At 42.8% G+C, this 24,264-nt stretch overlaps 1 protein-coding gene across 3 annotated transcripts; it reads left to right on the forward strand.

Moving 5' to 3' along the window:
• Positions 1-906: 906 nt before the first annotated feature.
• znf365 (zinc finger protein 365) lies at positions 907-14,891 on the forward strand. Of its 3 annotated transcripts, none has more exons than XM_039783787.1 (7): positions 907-1,056; positions 4,989-5,532; positions 5,882-6,035; positions 7,285-7,594; positions 10,762-10,933; positions 12,321-12,367; positions 14,192-14,891. In XM_039783787.1, the coding sequence occupies exons 2-7, from the start codon at positions 4,999-5,001 to the stop codon at positions 14,430-14,432; spliced, it is 1,458 nt and encodes a 485-aa protein (XP_039639721.1). In that variant the 5' UTR covers positions 907-1,056; positions 4,989-4,998; the 3' UTR covers positions 14,433-14,891. The 3 variants fall into 3 exon arrangements, with proteins under 3 accessions (XP_039639721.1, XP_039639720.1, XP_039639722.1); XM_039783786.1 differs by having other exon boundaries at positions 907-1,022; XM_039783788.1 differs by having other exon boundaries at positions 907-1,022; positions 5,885-6,035.
• Positions 14,892-24,264: the final 9,373 nt, after the last annotated feature.

Here is a 24,264-nt window from a genome sequence, read left to right on the forward strand (position 1 = left end):
AATCATGGTCACTCTGAGCAAGACCCGGCCAAGCAGGGAGGGAGTCTTCATCAGTCCTGGGAATGTGAGTGAGTTTCCCACATTTCCCAGTATCACTCCCACTGCCACACACTTGCATGTACAACATATGCTGCGTGCCTACCATACAAATGGGCTGTGGGAATACAGGACATGTATCAACATAATCATCTCTCACTGTTACGGAATATGACCTCATTTAAAAGATATATGATAGCCCAATTATAAGAGGGAAATAAAAAGAAAACCTTACAGTTTTTTCCAACACATATTTTTTTCCTTACACATGTTTTCAAAACTCTGCACACAATTCCCAAAACTGCACACACAAAATGCCTCACATCTCCTTCAAAATGAAACACTGCAATAAAAATGCCAAAAACACATCTCAAAATGAAGCATTTGCATAAATGGCAAACATTTTTTTCATGTACACACCTCTACATTTACAATGTTCTAGAGAGAAAGTAATCTCCTGAAAAGTGCACTGTAAACAACAATGTAATGTTACAGTAAAAAAGAAAATATTTATTGGGCAAAACACGTTTGTAAGAATAGCACGGTGTACTATACAGTAGCATGAAACAAGAACACAAAAGTACAATAAACCAAATGTATCATTGTTAGAATAAAGAATATGTGTGTGTGTCACTTAATATTTACAGTCAATGATTGGTCATTGTGTGATTGTTATTTCAGGTTATTGGCATAGACAGTATATAATATTATGTTATATATTATTGGGAGTCGGTGTGATTGTTATTTCCGGTCTGGATCATCAATCCAGACCGGAAATAACAATCACAATGACCGACTCCGTGTATGTTTTATTCTGAAAGGGTTAACTGGCTCTCCATGTATGTTTTATTCTGAAAGGGTTAACCGGATATAGTGTTGTTATTGATCAGTTGCTAACCTAACGGTCGTCCACCGTTCTGAATGAATGACATCATGCAGGCTGCTGTCGGTCTCCATCTGCGACATGACATCTCCACACACTAACGGTTAGACGTTTATTTAAAGTCTTCCGATAAACCGGTAAGAGCGGCGCGTGACGGGCTTTCTGTTTAATAATGATTCAGCGAATGTTTTCTGTTAGCTAGCTAGCGTTAGCTTTAGAGCAGCAACAATCAGCTAATAAAGCTAACACTACGCTAAAAAATAAAAACTAGGATGGCGAAGGAATGCCTCTGCCTCTGATTGGCTAGTACGCGTTGCCTGCTATGTGTGGATTGGTTAGGTTCATATAAGAGGAGTAGGATTGGTTGGAATTGGGGTAGGGACTGTCAGGGTAAGCCAATCAGAGGCAGAGTAAGGCAGAGTAAGGCGGGACATGCCTTCGCCATCATGGGGAGAAATACTCGCTAACGTACAGCTGGCTAATGATGCTAAAGATGGTGTTTAATAACTTCTTACGCAATTATTAAGTGGCCACTAAAGGGAAACTAACGTGTGTTTTATTTGTGTGGCGAACACCTGCTCAGATAACCTGCTGTCATCTTGGCTTCTATTCATATTGGGTAGTTGCACAATCCAAATCAGTGTACCATCAAGCTACTACATGATGGTACACTGATTTGATTATAGGAATTATATTTATGAACAAATTTATATACAATGCAGTTCAAAAGTTTGGTATCAGCTGTTGTAGTGATGCTTAAGTGCTTTCTCTCAATAATGGCTATGTTAACAGAGATGTAAAAAGTATCATCAAGACAGTAAATTAGGGCTGCCCCCTCTTAAGGCTGTTTTATGCTTCTGCGTGAACTCCACGCCGTAGCTCCTACGGCGTCGAGACCATTTCGGAGTTCTGCGTCGGGGTTGCTTTCCATCGCGGTGCACCGCCATAACGCTAGGGGGCGATAAGTCTGGGGTTATTTGCCCACAAAGTACCGCTTGCTGGCGAAGTGCTAATTTCCAAACGTGACTGACATATAGACACTTTAGAAACAGATAACCCCGTCATTGTAACCAAAATATGTCTGAGTTTATTTGCTAAGCTTATGTCCGTGAACTAGCATGTTGCTACTCCCCACAGTAGGCTGCTTGAAGACCGTCAACACACAGGACCAGTTGACCAATCACAGTCCTTGAAACACCCACTATCAACACACAGGACCAGTTGACCAATCACAGTCCTTGCGGTCTGCGTCGCCTCAATGCAAAGTTATGAATTTTTGGAGGTGCATGTCGAGGTGGATCGCAGCGACGCAGAGGGGTCTGCGGGGGAACGCCATTGATTTGACGCAGTACCATAAAACAGCCTTTAGTCGATTTATTTCCTAAAAACGTCTGAGCACATCTGTGGTAAACACAAAGATCTGAAGTGGTGCTTTTGCACGATACTTTGGGGAGAAGCTCAGTTTTACAGATCTGTCGATTAACTCAGCTGATCGATTTTAGTTGACAAAGTAATACTGAGTACAGAGAAAGAGAGAGTGTTAGTCGACTAACGATATCTTTAGTCGAGGACAGCCCTACACCAAATTAACATGTTTTGGCTTCAAAAGAAGAAAAATTAAATGATTCAAACTTAGATTTAATCGATGTCCCCACAGTGTTGCATAACAGCGGAGAATGCTGTTCTAGGTAGGTATTACCTGCCTGCATTAAGTCTATAACATTTAGTTCTCAGGGCTCAAGAAAACTTGTTTTTTTTTGTTCGACTGAAAGTCCAAAACTCCTAAGATGTTCAGTTTACAATGATTTAAAAATATATTTAGATAGATAGATAGATAGATAGATAGACTTTATTCATCCCGAGGAAAATTTTAGGCATCCAGTAGCTTAGACAACCATAACACAACAAACACACACACACCCATATATCTCACATACATAAAAATCACTCACAGAAATTTAAATAGTTAACAATTTGTGAAGTGATTCCAAAGGTCTGGTATGGACTGACCGTGTGATGCAATGACCACGATAAGGTGCTGTGGTAGAGTGTGTGCAGTGGTGGTAGTGCAAAAGTGAACAGTGCAATAGCTTCTTATTAAATATTAACTATGACTATGAAAAGACAAGAATGTAAACATAATAGAATTGCTTGACAAACAAGAAAATAAATAATATACATTAAGTACAATATATAACAGGGAATAAGTTATAAGATATACAGTTTTGCTTGTAAAGGACATAAAGAAATAACCAATTCTCAAAATAGTTTCTATGTAGAGATGCACCGATTACAACTTTCTAGGCTGATTGTTTGTCTTTGAGTTATGCCGGCCGATACCGATTTTAGCTGATTCCATTTTTTTCTAACCACTTTACAGCACACACACACATTTATTTTCTATCTTTTCTTTAATAGAACATGTTGTTGAACAGATAATGGATCACTATAGAATATAACTATATAAATTACTCCTGGTGTGGGACATTCACACACATCTAAAGAGCAATGTTAGAACCATTTCCTTCTTCTTACATCTAATATCACACTAAAGAGAAATGTGATTCTGGTTTTTGGTGTGGTCCCTCCACGCCCTACTGTCTCCCTGCAGGAGTTGCATATTGCAAACTTGTTATCTTCTGCACACACGCTGAAGAATGTCCAAACAGCTGACATGTTGCAGGTTAACTCACCAGGTTCCCTACATGTGGGAGAATGGCGCCGACGCGCTTCACACCGCGAGCGGGTACGCGCGACACAGCGGAGAAGTTGAGAGAAAGGAAGAAGAGAGACCATGCTGTGGCGTCTGTGTGTGCGTGCGTCCTTGAGAACTGTAACTTGTATAACTTCTGTTGTCAGTTAAAGTGATGGTTCGGAGTAATTCACCCTAGGGTCCTTTGCACCATGACCTCGAGCCAAACACCCCCCCCAGAAGCTTTTTTCACCTGGGTCTAACATTGGGAGAGTTAGCTAGAGTAGCGTTATCAGCTGAATAGCTTAGCGCGGGGCTAATGGACCCACGTTTGTATCTCGTAAATGACCCCACTACTAATGCCCGAAATGATACCAAACGTCTACACTAGTACAAATAGGTTATGCACTCATAAAACGATGGATTGTAAAGTTTGTAAGTACACCAGAAGTTTATGTAAATAACACTTGCCTGCTGGCTTCTGCTCTCTGCTGTTGTTGTTGCTGCTGTAAGACGAGTGCTTAGGGACATCTACAAATTACAACACCGAAAAGAGATGCAACAAAAATATTTTTTTTAATGTAAGTGCTGTAGTATAACTAGCAGGAGACAAGTAATAATTGAGGTAAGTTTAGAGACATTACCTTATTTAATCATTAAATTAATAAATATTTTTGTTGTATCTCTTTTCGGTGTTGTAATTTGTAGACGGTCCCTAATCACTCGTCTAACTGCAGGTAGCGGCAGCAGAGAGCAGAAGAGAGCAGGCAAGTGTTCATAAACTTCTGGTGTACTTACAAACTTTCCAATCCATCGTTTTATGAGAGCATAACCTATTTGTACTACTTGTAGACGTTTGGTATCATTTCGGGCATTATTAGTGGGGTCATTTACGAGATACAAATGTGGGTCCATTAGCCCCTGCGCTAAGCTATTCAGCTGATAACGCTACTCTACGCTAACTCTCCCAATGTTCGACCCAGCTGAAAAAAGCTTCTTGGGGGGGTGTTTGGCTGGAGGTCATGGTGCAAAGGACCCTAGGGTGAAATTACTCCGAACCATCACTTTAATTGTAGCGTTGAGCGGCATGAAATCGCCATGTGTCAGACTGACCTGCCGCTCGCCGGTCATGGCCGAGCACGTGAAAACCGGCCAATTCCAGTCACCGGCCGCTCTATCGGTGCATCTCTAATCACGACTCTAGTTTTGGTTGAAATAAACACATAGTTTACTGATTTACATGTGAGAATATGTTGGCTCTATACACGCTAAAAGTCCTGTTTTTTTAAATGGAGTCTGGTGGGTTTAGCTCTAGCGACTATCGGTGCATCTCTATTTCTTTGTGTATTGATACATTGATTCTTCTCTGTGTTCCAGGTGTAGAGTGATGCAGCAGAAGTTGTGCTCCAGAGGTTCTGGCTCTTTCCTCTTGGAGAGGAACGGCCAGGCCTGCGGCGCCGTCACGGCCAACGCCAACACCAACGCCAACGCCACGTCCTGCGACCTCCCCTTCCGCTGCCCCCGCTGTGGCGAACAGGAGCGCTTCCGCAGCTTGGCCTCGCTGCGCGCCCATCTGGAGTACCGCCACTCGTACCGCTCGCCGGACGTGACCCCCGGCGGCTTCAGCATCACGGGCAAACTCCCCGACCCGTTGTCGGCGGCGATCCCCTGGCACGACACGAGCCTGCCGACCCGCAGGGGCCAGCAGGGCGCGTGGCGGCCGCCTCACGTCCGCTCCCTCAGTGACAGCAGAGACGGCGAGGGCCTCCGCTCGTACAGCTCCGCGAGGAGACGCACCCAGAGCGTTGGCGTCGGGACGCAGGCTGAAGAGGAGGAGGATGATGATGAGGAGGAGGAGGAAGATGAAGAGGAATTTGGGACAGAAGATGAAGACGTGAGAGAAGAGGAGGAAGATGATGAAGTAGGGCTGTGCAATTAATCGAAATTTAACCGTGATTATGATTTGATTTTTATGATGAAAAACAGAATAATCGAGAAAAACAATTATTTAGCTCATTACGTTTTGCGAGTAAACTCTTATTTTCTCTTGTTTTCGGAATGAAAAAATAAAGTTTAAATAGGACAAGTATTAAGGCAAAGTTCACAGCTTTATGTGTTTTTTTTACTGTTGATTTATTTAACTTTTTCCACTGTTTTTTAAGTTAAATAATTACAACATCTTTCCAGAAGTCAACGAGTAATCATGTCACATTATCGTGATTTCAGTATTGACCGAAATAATGTGATTTATATTTTTTCCCATAATCGAGCAGCCCTACGATGAAGGTGAAGAGAGAGATGGAGGTAGAAATGAGGAGGATGTCAAAAAGTCCGACAAGTGCCACCATCACCTGCCGCTCCCCCCCGCGGCTCCTCTCGGACACCCGCCAGAACCGGACCCGGATGTAGACCTGGACCTGGTCGGTGCGTTCAGGTTTACTTCCTTACTTTTCTTTTTGGAGCAGAGTTCAGGGTTTCACCCCAGAAAAATTGTTAGGCCCAGTGGCAAGTGTCTTTTTTTTTCCAGTCCCAGACTGATGGCAGCGTTAATGTAGAGCCCGATAGTTTCAGTGATAATAATAATAGACGGAATCGCAAAATTAAGAATTTAAAAAAGATATAAGACAGGCTCCATAGGGCCCTACTAGGGCTGGGCAATATGGAGAAAATCAAATATCACGATATTTTTGACCAAATACCTCGATATCGATACCGCAACGATATGGTATTGTTGACTAATGGTGCTTTCACAATGAGATTTTTGATAAATAATCATCAGTAATGTGGACATAATGACTAAGTGTGTAAAGGCAAATAATAGAACAGTTACAACAGTCTGGTAAGTTCAGAAAAGGACATCACGTTACTGTAATGCAGCCTTATGCCATTACGATATGCAAAATCTAAGACGATATCTAGTCTCATATCACGATATCAATATAATATTAATATATTGCCCAGCTCTAGGCCCTACTGAGTCAGTGCTGAAAGCTAACTGGAGATTTGAAAATATGACTGTTGCCCCGCTGTAAATGTAGTTTAAAAAACATGTTAAGAATACATTTATATTTCCCCCCCAGTGGCTTAGGCCTGGTGGGGCACCGGGCTTGCAATGCACTGGGGGAAACTCTGGAGTTATATTTACAGAGGAGGGTCTTCAGTGAGTTTCAGAGACACGGCAGAATCTTGAATAGGCGTGCATGATATATCAACTCAATATCGATAAGTATTCAACAGATTCAACATTAAGTTGTTAAATTTAACTATTTTAGAGGCTGTGGACGTTGTTTACTTCATTAATGTGTTTACTGTGTTAATGGACTGAGGATGGGAGGAGGATTCAGCAGAATCTTAACCAGTGGATTTGGTATTCAGCCGAACCCACTCTGTCTGACGCACCCACCGCTAACCTAGCTTAGCACAGATCCTGGAGGTAGCCGGCTCCATATAGCCTAGCTTAGCACAGATCCTGGAGGTAACCGGCTCCATCTAGCCTAGCTTAGCACAGATCCGGGGGGGTAACCAGGCCCATCTAGCCTAGCTTAGCCCAGATCCTGGAGGTAACCGGGAAAAGTTCTCTAGTGTTGCTTTAAGCATAGTTCAGCAGTTGGTTCAGTAATCGATAATCGCGCTTACAGCGGCAGTGACTGGTCTCCTTTACTGTCCCCACCAGAGCAGAGCTCGTACTCGGGTCTGGAGACGGCGGCGGCCTCGGCCGCGGTGCGGCGGCGGCTGGCCAGAATCCTGCGGGCGGCCGACAGCACCATGCAGCGCCGGCTGGCCAAGGTGAGCACGGAGCTCGCCCAGACGGACACGGAGCTCCTGTGCGAGCGCGCTCACTCGCAGCACCTGGCACAAGAGAGGCAGGAGGTCGCCGACCGGGAGCGTTCGCTGAGCCGGCAGGTGGACGTGGCCGTCATGGTGATCGCCGCGCTCAGGGAGCAGCTCAACGCCTCGGAGAACGAGCTGGAACGACGGGAGAGGTAAGCAAGGCAGCAGGGGTTCTGCTGCACAAAACACCAGAGGCCTCACGATACGATATCATCACGATTAGAGATGGTCTGGATTAGAGATGGTCTGGATTAGAGATGGTCTGATACCGATACCAGTATCCGTATCGGCTACGATACCGCCTAAAACGCTGGCATCGGTATCGGGAAGTACTGGAGTTTATGCGCCGATCCGATACCACGTAATGAAGCCCTAAAGAAAATCTACGTTAAAGTAGTTTATTTATAAGTTATAACTGACTGTCAAACTGGAGAATAAAAGAAAGTTCTGTGGCATTCATCGTTTGTGTTTGTTCATGTTTGACAAAGAGTTTAACCTGAGCCAGACCGACAACAGAGATAGAAATCATATTACATCCATACAGAGATAGTAGTATACAGCTGTTATATGTATATATATATATATATATATATATATATATATCACATCCATACAGAGATAGTAGTATACAGCTGTTATACATCATATCACATCCATACAGGGATAGTAGTATACAGCTGTTATACATCATATCACATCCATACAGGGATAGTAGTATACAGCTGTTATACATCATATCACATCCATACAGAGATAGTAGTATACAGCTGTTATACATCATATCACATTCATACAGGGATAGTAGTATACAGCTGTTATATATCATATCACATCCATACAGAGATAGTAGTATACAGCTGTTATACATCATATCACATCCATACAGGGATAGTAGTATACAGCTGTTATACATCATATCACATCCATACAGAGATAGTAGTATACAGCTGTTATACATCATATCACATCCATACAGAGATAGTAGTATACAGCTGTTATACATCATATCACATCCATACAGAGATAGTAGTATACAGCTGTTATATATCATATCACATCCATACAGGGGTAGTAGTATACAGCTGTTATATATCATATCACATCCATACAGGGATAGTAGTATACAGCTGTTATACATCATATCACATCATACAGAGATAGTAGTATACAGCTGTTATATATCATATCACATCCATACAGGGATAGTAGTATACAGCTGTTATATATCATATCACATCCATACAGGGATAGTAGTATACAGCTGTTATACATCATATCACATCCATACAGGGATAGTAGTATACAGCTGTTATACATCATATCACATCCATACAGGGATATAAGTATACAGCTGTTATACATCATATCACATCCATACAGGGATAGTAGTATACAGCTGTTATACATCATATCACATCCATACAGGGATAGTAGTATACAGTTGTTAAAACATAATAAAATCCATGACACACTGGTATTGGATCGGTACTCGGTATCGGCCGATACGCAAGTTCAGGTATCGGAATCGGTATCTGGAAGCAAAAAATGGTATTAGGCCATCTCTAATCACCATACTTAAATCACAATCAAGGTTATAATCGATTATCGTAATAAAAACTAATGAAAAATCCAAAACCGTAATAACCTTGGTCACGATACGATATTATTGTGATTTAAACATATTGGAATATTCTGCGATATATTGCAATTCATTACCTTTTTCCCAACTTCAACTTTTTCCCAATTTCACAGGATGTCCTCAAAAGGAAACTTTGTCGACTTCTGTTTTATCTAAAAAGATCCATTTCTCTGTTTGTTCATCTCACTTAAATTTTATTGCTGCAAAATGGGATTGTCAAGCAGAAAGACTGACCAACACATATAATGTATAATAATAAAAGATCGATACTTGGCGTCTGTATCGATACAGTATTGCCACGGGAAATATCGTGACACTACGCTGAATCGATTTTCCCCACCCCCAACCCTATAAAACACCCAGCATTATACTGTAGTTAGATTTTGTAATAGTTTGGTACAGAACTGAAAGAGTTCTCCACTGAAAGATCGATGCAGCAGAACCAGAGATATCCTCATCTAAGACCCAAACTGAATTTTTAAAGCAGTGAAACAGAATGAAAATCTGCAGAATTAAGCGATCTGCTTTTGCTGTAATCTTGTTCTGGGTCTGCTGCATCGATTTGGATACTTTTTCAGTGGAGTACTCTTTTAGGCTACTAGTACTCTTTTTAATTGTACTAAACAATTACAAAATAAATTCTACATGCAGTGTGCTGAGTGTTTTGTGCTGCCAGATTAATGTTAGTGTCCACAGCATTAAGAGGCCTTTACCTACCTTTACATTCACAGACATGTTGCTCAAAGCTATGCTCATAATTTAACCTCTTCAGCCATGAAGGTGCTGACTTAATGGGGCACCCCAGTGATTTATTATAACACTTCCATGGAATTGGGTGATTGGGAAACAGATAAAAAAACAAAAAACTGGTTAAATTGAAGCAGTAGAAATGAATCAGAGGCTGAAATTACATCACTATCAATCCCTGATCAACGTGGCATCATGACTTTGCATAAACATACACGCCCACTTTCCTAAAGCCATATGGCGTGTTATCTGTACGCATTTCGAGCTGTCCACGTGTATGTCTACGCTGTATACAGCGGATGTAAACGTACAGTACAGGCCAAAAGTTTGGACACACCTTCTCACTTAATGTGTTTCCTTTTTATTTTCATGAGTATTTACATTGTAGATTCTCACTGAAGGCATCAAAACTATGAATGAACACATATGGAATTATGTTCTTAACAAAAAAGTGTGAAATAACTGAAAACATGTCTTATATTTTAGATTCCTCAAAGTAGCCAGCCTTTGCCTTTTTTATTAATAAGGGAAAAACTTCCACTAATTAACCTGACAAAGCACACCTGTGAAGGTAAAACCATTTCAGGTGACTACCTCATGAAGCTCATTGAGAGAACACCAAGGGTTTGCAGAGTTATCAAAAAAAAAGCAAAGGGTGGCTACTTTGAAGAATCTAAAATATAAAACATGTTTTCAGTTATTTCACACTTTTTTGTTAAGTACATAATTCCATATGTGTTCATTCATAGTTTTGATGCCTTCAGTGAGAATCTACAATGTAAATAGTCATGAAAATAAAGAAACACATTGACTGAGAAGGTGTGTCCAAACTTTTGGCCTGTACTGTACATACGCCACTTAATGAGATCAGTCTGCCCTGATTCAAACTCCAGAGAAAAGTACATTTGTTCAAGGGCTGTACTTGTTTTCCAGGGAGGTGCTGACCATCCAGAAGTTCCTGGAAGCGGCGGCTCGACAGGAGACGTGCGGTAAAGTTCGAATCCAGCGCTTCATCGAGAATCTGCTGCGACGCATCGCTCTGGCCGAGAGACTGGTGGAGTATTACCAGGGCAACGGCAGCCCGCAGCAGTGCAACCACTACAAGGTACACAGGGTCCCCGCGGTGGGATGGGACTAAAAACGATGTGGCCCATGAGCCAAATTCATGAGTTTGACAGCCCTGGTTTAGATACTCAGGGCCCTATTTCAACGAAGTAAGGGCACAGCGTGCAGCGCCTGGCGCAGGTGTGTTTAGGGCGTGTCCAAATCCACTTTTGCTAGTTTGACGGAGGTAAAAAGGGCTCCGTGTGCCGGGCGCCTGGTTCTAAAGGGTTGTCCTTAGTGTCTTCATTAATCAGAGGTGTGTTTTGGGCGTAACATGCAATCAACCAATCAGAGATCATCTCCCATTCCCTTTAAAAGCCAGGCGCGTTTGGACCTTGGAGCATTGCTGTTATGATGGAGGATTTGCACCCTAATATTTTTATTTGTAATCTTCTGCATGTGTGTGCTGCTGTGTGTGTGTGTGTGTGTGTGTGTGTGTGTGTGTGTGTGTGTGTGTGTGTGTGTGTGTGTGTGTGTGTGTGTGTGTGTGTGTGCTGCTGTGTGTGTGTGTGTGTGTGCTGCTGTGTGTCCCTGTGTGTGTAACAAGCATAGTGTGCGTGCACTGTGCACGAGCCTAGGAGCATTTTACTAATGCTCTGTTAAAATAACAATGAAATGCTGGTCAATGACGCGATCACTTCCCGCTGCCTCAAGATAGCAATACGCCCAGAATGCACCTGAACACACCTCCCTGTAAGACCAGCACGCCCAGAATGCATCTGAACACACCTCCCTGTAAGCCCAGCACGCTCAGAATGCACCTGAACACACCTCCCTGTAAGACCAGCACGCCCAGAATGCACCTGAACACACCTCCCTGTAAGACCAGCACGCCCAGAATGCACCTGAACACACCTCCCTGTAAGCCCATGGGCGCAAAGATGGGCGCAGGTGCATTTGCTATTTAAACGACGCAGGTGCTGGACGGGAAATTGACAACTGCGCCGGTCTTAAACTGGCAAAGACGCTGCAAGATATGGCCCTAAAGGTCCTTGTACACTGAGTCCGAAATTTTCTCATGTATAACCTTCAGGCCCCTTGCGTAGGCTACGGTGAAAGCTCTGCGAGGAGCCTCCGCAGAAGCATAAATCACGCTTTAGGGGCAGTAGCTCAGGTGGTAGAGAGTTCGATCCCAGGCCCTGCAGTCCGATGTCAAAGTGTATGAAGGTGAGTGAAAGGTGCCCGTAATAAGTAAAAGCGCTTTAAGTATTCGTTAAGACTAGATGAGCACTATATAAATGCAGTCTATTTACATCCTTCTGTTAGCCAAGAAAGGGTTTGAACCCACAAATCGCTGCTTGTTATATTTTCCGCTTGTGTTTTGGTTCGTGTTCGGTGACTCTTGTCGAGAAAAACGTAACCTTTGACCTTTTCTGTGTCCTCATCAGTACCAGCAGCCAACTGATAACGGACCTCGCAGAATCACTAAAAGCAGGTGAGCGACTCCACTTCGGCTTGCGTGATGTTGTACCCGCGGGGGCTTACAGGTCCCATGACATGGTGCTCTTTGGATGCTTTTATATAGACCTTAGTGGTCCCTAATACTGTATCTGAAGTCTCTTTTATATAGGCCTTAGTGGTCCCCTAATACTGTATCTGAAGTCTCTTTTATATAGGCCTTAGTGGTCCCCTAATACTGTATCTGAAGTCTCTTTTATATAGGCCTTAGTGGTCCCCTAATACTGTATCTGAAGTCTCTTTTATATAGACCTTAGTGGTCCCCTAATACTGTATCTGAAGTCTCTTTTATATAGACCTTAGTGGTCCCCTAATACTGTATCTGAAGTCTCTTTTATATAGACCTTAGTGGTCCCCTAATACTGTATCTGAAGTCTCTTTTTATATAGACCTTAGTGGTCCCCTAATACTGTATCTGAAGTCTCTTTCCCGGTCTTGACCAACTGCCACTTTGCTCATTTGAAAGCCATGATGTCTCTCTCTCATGGGTGGGCCAAATTCTCTGGGCGGGCAAAGCAGAGAAAGGGGAGGTAACTTTGCTCCTTATGACCTCATAAGGAGAAGATTCCAGATCGGACCATCTGAGCTTTCATTTTCTCAAAGGCAGAGCGGGATACCCAGGGCTCGGTTTACACCTATCACCATTTCTAGCCACTGGGGGACCATAGGCAGGCTGGGGGAACGCATATTAATGTAAAAAAAAAAACTCATAAAGTGAAATTTTCATGCCATGGGACCTTTAAAAGTCTTTAACATGTATTTACAAAGAGCTGTGATTATGTAAGAAAAAAAGACAATTAGACAATAATGTTATAATTGTTACAGGCCTAACTTGTGTTTGTCTTTTGACTCTTTCAGAGAAATAGTCTAAATAATAAGACACTAATAGGAAGCTCTTTTGTAACTTTGATTAAAAATATAAACTTTTAAACCTGGTCTTTCTTTTTTACATTCACTACAACTTCCTTCCGACTTAGTGTGTTCATTCATTCATATACGACATTTTCAGTGGTGGAATGTAACTGAGTACATTTACTCAAGTTCGGTGCATACAGTATCTCACAAAAGTGAGTACACCCCTCACATTTGAGTAAATATTTCATTATATCTTTTAATGGGACAACACTGAAGAAATTACACTATGCTACAATGTGAAGTATTAAGTGTACAGCTGGTATAACAGTGTAAATGTGCTGTCCCCTCAAAATAACTCAACACACAGCCATTAATGTCTAAACCACTGGCAACTAAAGTCACTACACCCCTATGTTAGATTCCCATAGAGGCAGGAAGACTTTTATTTTGAAAGGCCAGTTATTTCATGAATCCAGGATACTATGCATCCTGATAAAGTTCCCTTGGCCTTTGGAATTAAAATAGCCCCCCCACATCATCACATACCCTTCACCATACCCCCACATCATCACATACCCTTCACCATACCCCCACATCATCACATACCCTTCACCATACCCCCGCATCATCACATACCCTTCACCATACCCCCACATCATCACATACCCTTCACCATACCCCCCACATCATCACATACCCTTCACCATACCCCCACATCATCACATACCCTTCACCATACCATTACATGCCATACATTGGCATGGTTTTATGTCCGTTAGCCTAATAGCTGGTTTGATTTGCATTGAGAGATGATTTTATGGAAAGTACCCCATGCCATTTTCAATGCAGGACTTTTATTTGTAACAGATTATTTTTACAGTGTGGTATTAGTACTTTTACTGAAGTAAAGGATCTGAATACTTCTTCCACCACTGGACATTTGCAGGTCAGCAGGAGGTCAGCTGTCCTCGTCTGGTCTCCACGACAGCAGAAGTCACTCCTCCTCGCAGTTCGGCGGCTGTCCTCTGTTCTCCAAACCCAGCAGCAGCAGCAGCGCCGGCGAGCGAGACCGCGAGCGGGAGCACCGGGAGCGTCTGGCGCAGTCGTCCCGGCTGTTCTGCCGACCCGAACACAGAGACGACATCTGGAACCACCAGCGGCGCCGCTCCGCCGGGTACGAGGCGTAGAAGCTGTAGAGAAACACCGGGCGGGGGGAGAGGGGGGTGTCAGAGGGTAAAACTCTATTATCTAACGATGACTTTATTCCAGTGTGTTAACCTATGGAAAAGTACAGCACGGTCACTTTCACGTCAAGCTTCTTTTGGAGCAGTTTATGCCGAAGTGATTCCTCCTTCAGTATCGTTTTTTTCATTAGCTTTGCATTGCCACACCTTCCTCCACAGCGCTGCGGAGGAAGGTCTGGCTAGTCCACACAGCATTCCTTTGGTGGCCACGCGAGATTTCTCAGTAGGAAATGACTCGAGCAGAAACAGCAAATAATAATGATAATTTCGATGGGGCGACCTCTGGGTCACCCAGTAGGAGTCATAGACAGTAAAAGAACTGGACCACCAGACCCCGTGTCTCTGGACCAGAGACCAGTGAAGGATGTTAGAAGTCTCTTTCCCGGTGCTGGCTGAGCGTTACTGAGCAGCCTCCAACTGAGCTTGAAGACGTAGATGTGACGTGAGCAACCTGTCTGAAAGTGTGAAGTCTTCTGGTAGCTGTGCCGAGATAAATCTCAATCATTCCCAATCTTACAGAGACGGAGAGCGTAGGTATATGTAAGGAGATAACATAGGCACAGGCTAATTACTGATCACTAACATGCTAGTTAACATTAGTCATTAAACCTAAACAGCTAATGGAAGTCCAAACTGCCTGTGAGCTTCTCCTGTACTATACGGTAATTCCTCTACTGTGTGACAGTAAGTCTCGTGGTTATGACCCAATCGTTATCCTATTGTTATAAAAGCGTCTGCTACGGAGCCATAACGTGAGGTACAAGGTAATGGAGCCTTTTATACATTGTCGTGTTTCTTTAGAAATAAACAACGGACAAATAGAGTCTTTAAACGCTTCAGATGTAAAGTTATTCTCTGTCAAAGTGACGTCAGAATGAATGGGAGTCAATGGGATGCTAATGGCGAGGTGATGGCTTGTTTGCAACAAAATGGCGCCATAGGAGCTACGGGTTGTTGACAGACGCTTACCTCCTTGGTAGGAGCGTGCGCCTCATGTGGGCCGAGTCCTTTGCGGCGGCCCAGGTTCGGGTCCGACCTGCGGCCCTTTGCTGCGTGTCGACCCCCATCTCTCTCCCCCCCTTCCTGTCTATCCACTGTCGCTATCAAATGGAGGGAAAAAGCCCCCAAAAATAATCTAAAAAAATATCTTATTTTGACATGGAAATGTTAGCAAAATTTAGTGTAAGTGGTTTTCCTGCAAAACGTGTACAGGATGTTTAGTATATGGGGAATCGTTATCAAATATCTGTATAAGAATTTTAAAAAAAGTTAAATAAAAAAGACTGTATAACATGTCCAAATGTTATCAATCTTATTGACAATTCCCAGAAAAAAAACATGTACTTTTTCCTTTAGTAGTTTGCTTTAATGTTGCGTAACATAATTTAATATAAAGTACATTAAATGTTTTGTATCAGATACAATTGCGTCTCCCAAATGACGCAATTGTTATTCAATTATTTTCTATAAATCAAACAAAGAAAAACATATATATATATATATGTGTGTGTGTGTATATATTAAGATCACACTAAAGTATGAATGAAGAAGTCTTTTTATAAAGTCAGCTGCTTGGCTTCACGCTGCGTAACAGGGTTTAAGAAGATAATGCAATAACAATAATACATTATTGCCAGCACTTGTGTTATTGCATATTTTGTACTTTTCCGTAGATTATTACACTGAAATAGAGGACTCTGAGTTGAGACACCGGGTGCTTTTTCGGAGGGATTTAAGAGTGGGAAAACCTTTCAGTATTCAGACGTATAAACGAATGACAGCTTGTAGTCTTTTGTCTCATTAGCACAAATCGCAATATTTATTACAGTTAGGGCTGGGCAGTTATTCAATATAAGTTATCGTCCTTCAATGGAATCATATATCAAGATGTCGTGATGTACAATTACGTTGTCTAAATTGATAACAACAAGCACACACTAACTAAAACAATAGGACAATATCATTTTGAAGAATTGTGGATTTGTGCATGCATGTAAACACGGTCAGTATAAAGCTGGAAAGAAAGTATTTTTTTTCTCTATAATTTCACTTGAAACTGTGTGTACCACATTATTAATGTTTATTTATTTAAAATATTTTGTGAAAGCACCAATTGTCAAGCCTACGATATCGACGTATCTGATTTTCTCCGTATCGCCCAGCCCTGATTACAGTACAATTAATCTCAGTGTTTGTTGATATTGACATTCTGAGGCTACGTTTACATCGCTACGTTTTGGTCTTTTAAGCGGAGTTTTGAGTCAAAAGCGACAAGCGTTATTAGCTCCAGTAGAAGAACTTATCTCCGCCTCTTCAAGAAGGTCTCGGGACGCTGGTTTAGTTCGCTTTTGGTGCACATCCGAGTGCGATTTCTGCCTTCCCACCGGTCCAAACGAACCGCACCGTGTGGGGAAACGAACTCTAGTGCCGTTCAACCGGACTAAATGAGGCAGGTGTTGAAAGCCCCCTTAGAGAAACTTCAGGTTAAAAAAAGAAATTAGCTTTTGTATTCATCTACTTTATTTGATAAGATTGAATTACAGGTGAAGTCTGATCATGGCAACAGGTTGTTAAAATTGCGAAGAAAGTGGAAAGAGGGTGAATAGTTCCCGGTGACGTCGATGACGCGTCCTCTCCTCTGGTTGAACCTTTACATCCCAGGCCCGGTTTCCCCAGAAAACTGCCCACCAGTCCAGCTATCTCATCTCTGTCTGTGCTTTCGAGGCCCAAACAGTAAGCGATGATCGTGTAGATCGATAAACTCCTCCACAGAACACCGATTGTCCAATCGTAGCTCAGCAGCCGTGACTAAGCTTTGAATTTCTCCGCATGTTGAAGTTGGTTAAGAGAGATTCTGTGGTTATGAAGAGTTTGGATGGTGCAAAACGTTATGGAATGGATTAAACAGTGTGTTGTATTATAAGCTATGAATGTTAGCCTCTCCGGCTAGCTCATTATCTACTGTAATAACCTGGAGTTACTTCCAAAGCTAAGGAGTAGGGGTCATCAAGTGGTCATCAAGTGGGTATACGTGCAGTTTAGTATCCCAAATGATGAGGGTCTTATTTGAGACAGATTAGTTCATTATTTTCCAAAAACGGAGTGTCCCAAAGCTGCCATAAAGCTACCATCGGTGAAGCTGCTGAACCTCCACCAGCATCCCGACTCCCTCTCGAGTCAGAGAAGTAACGGCCAAACTCGGGGGTAAAGTTGTCAATTGATTACAGGGTTCTTCATCGCAGGTGTGAGTCAGTGTGCCAAAATATATCCTACACTTTATCAGCAACTCTTTGTATCTGTAAAATAAGTCTTTTCTGTCTTCCTCCACCAACAGCTTCCTCTGACATTGTCAGACAGACGCTTGTGTAGCTACGAGAATCTCTCTTTCTTTAAGACTTCTTACTGGCTCAAATTCTGCAATATTTCTTATTTTGACGCAAGGGGGGAGGCCGTGGTGCTCATCTGGTCACATCAGAAATGCATCATGCGGCCAATGGTTATACCGTAATTGGTTTAGTTTTGAATGTGTGCCCCATTTGTCAGTCCCTTTCACAAGTCAAACAAAGCAATATCTGTTAATCTTTGGAGGATTTAAAAACAAAAAACGTGTGAGCTGTATCAATACAGGTAATATCTAATCTGTACGGGAACATTATTCTGTCGCAGCTCTGATTTGGTTCGTAAAGCACAGACAGGAGTTTGATGGCACCAGATCTGGGTCAAATAAACTTTGCATAATGATTCTTGGCTCTTGTTTTGAAGAGGCTTCAAATGGCAGATGAGTGGCGTTCGCTGCATAGACCCTTTTTCACGGCAGACATGTTGACATGTCATTGTAGGAAAAGCACAGGTGTATTCAAAACCATTAATGATGGCTGCATTCCACTTAGGAGAGGCCCTGGTATTAAACCATTACTGATGGCTGCATTCCACTTAGGAGAGGTCCTGGTATTAAACCATTACTGATGGCTGCATTCCACTTAGGAGAGGTCCTGGTATTAAACCATTACTGATGGCTGCATTCCACTTAGGAGAGGTCCTGGTATTAAACCATTAATGATGGCTGCATTCCACTTAGGAGAGGTCCTGGTATTAAACCATTAATGATGGCTGCATTCCACTTAGGAGAGGTCCTGGTATTAAACCATTAATGATGGCTGCATTCCACTTAGGAGAGACCCTGGTATTAAACCATTAATGATGGCTGCATTCCACTTAGGAGAGGTCCTGGTATTAAACCATTAATGATGGCTGTATTCCACTTAGGAGAGGTCCTGGTATTAAACCATTACTGATGGCTGCATTCCACTTAGGAGAGACCCTGGTATTAAACCATTAATGATGGCTGTATTCCACTTAGGAGAGGTCCTGGTATTAAACCATTACTGATGGCTGTATTCCACTTAGGAGAGACCCTGGTATTAAACCATTAATGATGGCTGTATTCCACTTAGGAGAGGTCCTGGTATTAAACCATTAATGATGGCTGCATTCCACTTAGGAGAGACCCTGGTATTAAACCATTAATGATGGCTGCATTCCACTTAGGAGAGGTCCTGGTATTAAACCATTAATGATGGCTGCATTCCACTTAGGAGAGGTCCTGGTATTGTGCATGCTGACTCACTGAAATAGCTTACTGGGACACTTGATGGAACTGAGCCATCGTTAAGGTTATCAATTTCAGCTGCGCTTCTCCTACTATGACAAGTCAACATGTCTGCTGTGAAAAAGGTCCATTAGGACCAATTCCAATACTGTCTGATAACTGTACATAGAGAGACAAGTTAGATATGTTCACTTGGAAATATTTTATTGTGATTTTATTTATTTATTTATTTCTGGCAGTCGTGGTCCTTTGTAGCCAATCACCCACCTCATCTGAATCTCAAGTTTACCAGCTTGTTGTTTTGTAGAATACTCCTCCTTTCTTTAAAGGTTTTGGGAAGGGTTTCTATCTTAGCATGAGCCGGATGAGAAGATGATTTCAGTTTCATCTCCGTGCGTCCACTATGTGTGTTAGCCTAGCTTAGCACAAAAGACTGCAGAGCTCCATCAAAGGTGAAAACAACAGCCTTTAAGCAAAGATATCTCTGATGATCGAGCCCCCCATAAACGAAGGGAGCAGCTGGTCGGTCAGTTTTGTTGTAAAGACATTTCCACACATTAAAGGATAACTCTGGTAATATTCTATATTTTCTTGTCAACAAATCCCATGTACAGACCCAAACAAATTAATTAATCCACTAACTAGGACACTCGGAGAGAGCGCAGACCTTTACCAACGTGTATGTGAATGCCCCGTAATTCGGATATGCTCCAAAATGAAATTTGTTCTTCCTCGGCCCGTGCTTTCACCTTCCCCCAAGTTTCATTAAAATCTGGCCAGCATTTTTTTTTCGTAATTCTGCTGACAGACAGACAAACCAAAACCGAAAACTTGACCTCTTTGGTCGGAGCTAAAAAAAAGCTAAAAAAGCTAAAAAATTGTTTGTATCACAGCCTAATGTATCTTCTTTCGTCATTGTTGTTAAAAACAGTGAGCCACATTGTTGACATGTTGCTTCATCATCATCATCAACACACACACACACACACACACACTGTAGTTTATTTTGACTCGTTCCCACACACACCGTCCTGCTGCCACAAATACTCACTAGAGCCCCAAATGTGGATTAATCCGCCGCTGAAAATAGTCCCCAACAAATGCATTATTTCCTTCTGTTTGTTTGATAAAAAACTACAGTGAGCAGCTGTGTAGAGATAGGCTAACATATTGTTGGTTTTGGCCTTTTTTTGGGGGGGGGGGGATTTGTCGACAATAACAAAAACATAGAATAACGTCAAGATACAATTTTTTAATGAACAACGTACAGCAGTGTTTGGAAGGTGTTTTTTGTCACTTTTCGGTGGAGTCTTTGAGCTGAAAGTCTTTGGGGAAACTCCATCTTTCAAATGTGTACATGCAGGGTAGAGTTTGGCCCAGGTCTGGAGGACACCACACAAATATAACGAATGTACTCTCGAGTTAAAGTTTAGCTCACGCTGAAGAGATGGCGAGTTTTAAGTCCTGACTTTTTGTCTCGCCGTTCGGGCTTAAACTCGCACTCATTCGCACCGAAACGGGTGGAGATTCTCCGATCACAAATGAATGACGTCGTATCAACGCTTTCATCCAAAGTGACTTAACCGTGCCGTGAATGCAACATTTGCAGCATATTAAAACTAAACTCTCGTTTGAGTAGAACCATTCCTTTCTCTGCATCATTCTGTACCCATCTGTTTATTTCTTTGTGCTCATCCAATGATAAGAATGTAAATGTAAAAGACGGTATTCGGTGTAAAAATGTATCCTTGCTGTCGTTGGTTTCGGTTTCGTTGACAGTGTTAATAGATATTTTGTAAACAAAGCTATTACGTGTCGTCAAGTGGAAGTAGTAGTCCGACAGTACTTAAACTTGGCAGAACATTTTATCTGGGTCACAAACGCAAATCACGTTTTCGTTTCCTGTCCTGGAAAGCTCTTAAAATTCCTGAAATTATGTTTAGTAAATTATTTGTGAGCATTTCTTTGTGAAATTATGTCTAGCACACTCTCTTCTGATGTTTCTATTTTTATTTTCTTGTTGTTTCAAGTTCATTTATCTTATTTAAATGCCTAATTGGCATTAATAAGGTCATAAAATGTTTTAAATCTTGAGCTTGCATGGACCTTTTTCAAAGACCTGTTGTGTTAATCAAGATGATTTATTCCAAATTGATTGGAAGTTGCCAATTTTTTAAGCCAAATGGTGTACCGTGTTTCTCCCCCAGCCTGATATATTATGGTTTCAGTAATATCTGATACCATATCTTTAATATTGCGGTCTCAAAAGCATCAGCCATCAGTTTTTGTAATGGCTTCATGGGCCCTAATACGCTGAGGGTAAACGTGAGTTTTTTCAGGTTTACTCTCAGCTTCTTCTCACCACATTTAAAGGAACACGCCGACTAATTTGGACTTTAGCACAGATCCTGGAGGTAACCGACTCCATCTAGCCTAGCTTAGCACAGATCCGGGAGGTAACCGACTCCATCTAGCCTAGCTTAGCCCAGATCCTGGAGGTAACCGACTCCATCTAGCCTAGCTTAGCACAGATCCTGGAGGTAACGGCCCCACTTCAGCCTAGCTTGCGCACAGATCCTGGAGGTAACCTGCTCCATCTAGCCTAGCTTAGCACAGATCCTGGAGGTGACCCGCTCCATCTAGCCTAGCTTAGCACAGATCCTGGAGGTAACCGGCTCCATCTAGCCTAGCTTAGCACCGATCCTGGAGGTAACTGGCTCCATCTAGCCTAGCTTAGCACCGATCCTGGAGGTAACTGGCTCCATCTAGCCTAGCTTAGCACCGATCCTGGAGGTAACTGGCTCCATCTAGCCTAGCTTAGCCCAGATCCTGGAGGTAACCGGCTCCATCTAGCCTAGCTTAGCCCAGATCCTGGAGGTAACCGGCTCCATCTAGCCTAGCTTAGCCCAGATCCTGGAGGTAACCGGCTCCATCTAGCCTAGCTTAGCCCAGATCCTGGAGGTAACCGGCTCCATCTAGCCTAGCTTAGCACAGATCCTGGAGGTAACCGGCTCCATCTAGCCTAGCTTAGCACAGATCCTGGAGGTAACCGGCTCCATCTAGCCTACCGCTCCCAATAAGTGACAAAATAACGCCAACATGTTCCTATTAACATGTTGTGATTTGTATAGTCACAGCGTGTACAAATAACAATTGTACACGAGTTACGACACACACGGAGATGAGAAGGGTATATATATGGACTTATCTAACTCTGGGGGATACGGGGAAAAAGCTAAAGTCCCAATAAGTCGGCATGTTCCTTTTTAAAAACCTGAATCAGAAACATTTGGACAAATTGCCCAATGAGTATTCCAGAGATTCGTTGTGTGATGTGAGTCCTTTAGCACTTTGGGAGTTCAGGCTCTGATGATCTAAGCCCCAAGTGTTGCTGCTGCTGTCGATTAAAAACCCTGTTTCTCTTTGCTTTTAGGCAGAACTAAGAACCAATAAACGTATAAGTATGAACCGTAGACTGTGAGAATAATGGACATGCTAGCAGAGACGTCACCCATTGGTTCGTGCACCGTTGTTTTGACGCCTCGAGTTTGACAATTTGGCCGTCGCCATCTTGGTTTTTTGAAACCGAATGTGACGATGTTTGAAGAGCGGGTGGAGCTGCAAAAACTACTTAAAATGTTATGAAATGGTACGAAATTTCATCTTGGAGAAAGCCGACCGTCGGGATGGGAGGACAACGTGCTCTGGTTTGTTGGCATTTCTTTAAACCAATCACAATCGTCTTGGGCGGAGCTAAGCTCCAGATGGAGCCACGGTGCCTCTGCTAAATAGCCTCTGGAAGGAACTTGTTTTGGTGGAACATGTGTACGTTCAAAAGTAGTTTTAGTCGTGCAACAGAAAACTCAGATTGGACATTGGCGAAATTTTCGGCAACAATGAAATGTCGTGGATATAGACTACTTCACCTAGCGTAACTGATTTAATGAGCCATTTGCAGTTTCACTGTACCGGTCGTGTGTACCTAAGGCCCGGACACATACAGCCGATAATCGCCCGTTGGACAGTCTGGCGAGCTCGGTGACTCGAGTCTGTTCGGTGTGTTCCGTACCGTCGTCCGTCGACAGTCATTTTGGCCGATTTTGACGTATAATCAGCGGGGCGGGCACTGCCAGCAGTCTGACTCAAATGACCCATCTGATTGGTGGAGAGCTAACCAGGAAACTGGGAGCGGAATGAGCGTGACTAGAGTCTCTCAAAATCTGAGGAAAATCTTTTAAACTGACCTTTGTCGATCTGAAATGAAGACAGATTCAGCAACTGCATACACACACACACACAGAGACACACAGAGACACACAGACACACACACACAGAGACACACACACACACACACACACACACACACACAGAGACACACAGACACACACACACACACACAGAGACACACGGCCTATTTCTCTCTTCAAATGTTTCCAGAAACATGTCTCGGTGAACTATTTTAGTCCGATATGAGATCGTATTCTCAACGAGCCGCCATGACAGTCTGGCTTTGAATTTCCGGAGAAACCAGACCCCACGTGACGCGTTCGTCCAATCAGCTGCCGGTTTTCATTTTTTGGGGTGACAATACAGAGTAGCGCCGCCTGCTGTTATAGAGACATATTACGTCTCGTCTCTTCGGTGTGTTCTGAGACACTTTTTTTGACCAATTTGGGGAGACTGATCGGCCCAACTGCCTTTTCTGCCTTTTTGGCAATCGGCTCTGTGTGTCAGGGCCTTTAGACTTGCATGGCTTAATCTTTGAGACAAGGGTTTCTATTAACATGACTTGATCTTAGTCTGAATTTGTTAGTCCTGGAATAATCCCTGAAACTGGAGTTGTGGGGGTTTTATGCAAACAGCAGCATCACTCTTGAAAGGTGTGTGTGTGTGTGTGTGTGTGTGTGTGTGTGTGTGTGTGTGTGTGTGTGTGTGTGTGTGTGTGTGTGTGCGTGTGCGTGTGTGTGTGCGCGTGTGTGTGTTTGTGTAGGAGTGTGTGCAGCACTTCAGGTTTGTCTCACTTGCTTCCTGTTCATTTGGAAAGGTGGTGGAAGATGCATGAGGCAGCACTACTACTACTACTACTACATATGTAGCTATTGTGTTACTGTGAAAGCATGCTTCATATGTAGCAAAAAAGACAAAGTACTTATACTGTTATCTTGT

The sequence above is a fragment of the Perca fluviatilis genome, chromosome 19 (genome assembly GCF_010015445.1).
Source record: "Perca fluviatilis chromosome 19, GENO_Pfluv_1.0, whole genome shotgun sequence".
Lineage (NCBI taxonomy): Eukaryota > Metazoa > Chordata > Actinopteri > Perciformes > Percidae > Perca > Perca fluviatilis.

Coding starts and splice junctions, on each gene's coding strand:
- znf365 (XM_039783787.1), top strand. CDS start 4,999: ATGCAGCAGAAGTTGTGCTCCAGAGGTTCTGGCTCTTTCCTCTTGGAG. Junction 7,595..10,761: donor GAGCTGGAACGACGGGAGAG/GTAAGCAAGGCA, acceptor CTTGTTTTCCAG/GGAGGTGCTGACCATCCAGA. Junction 12,368..14,191: donor CGCAGAATCACTAAAAGCAG/GTGAGCGACTCC, acceptor GGACATTTGCAG/GTCAGCAGGAGGTCAGCTGT.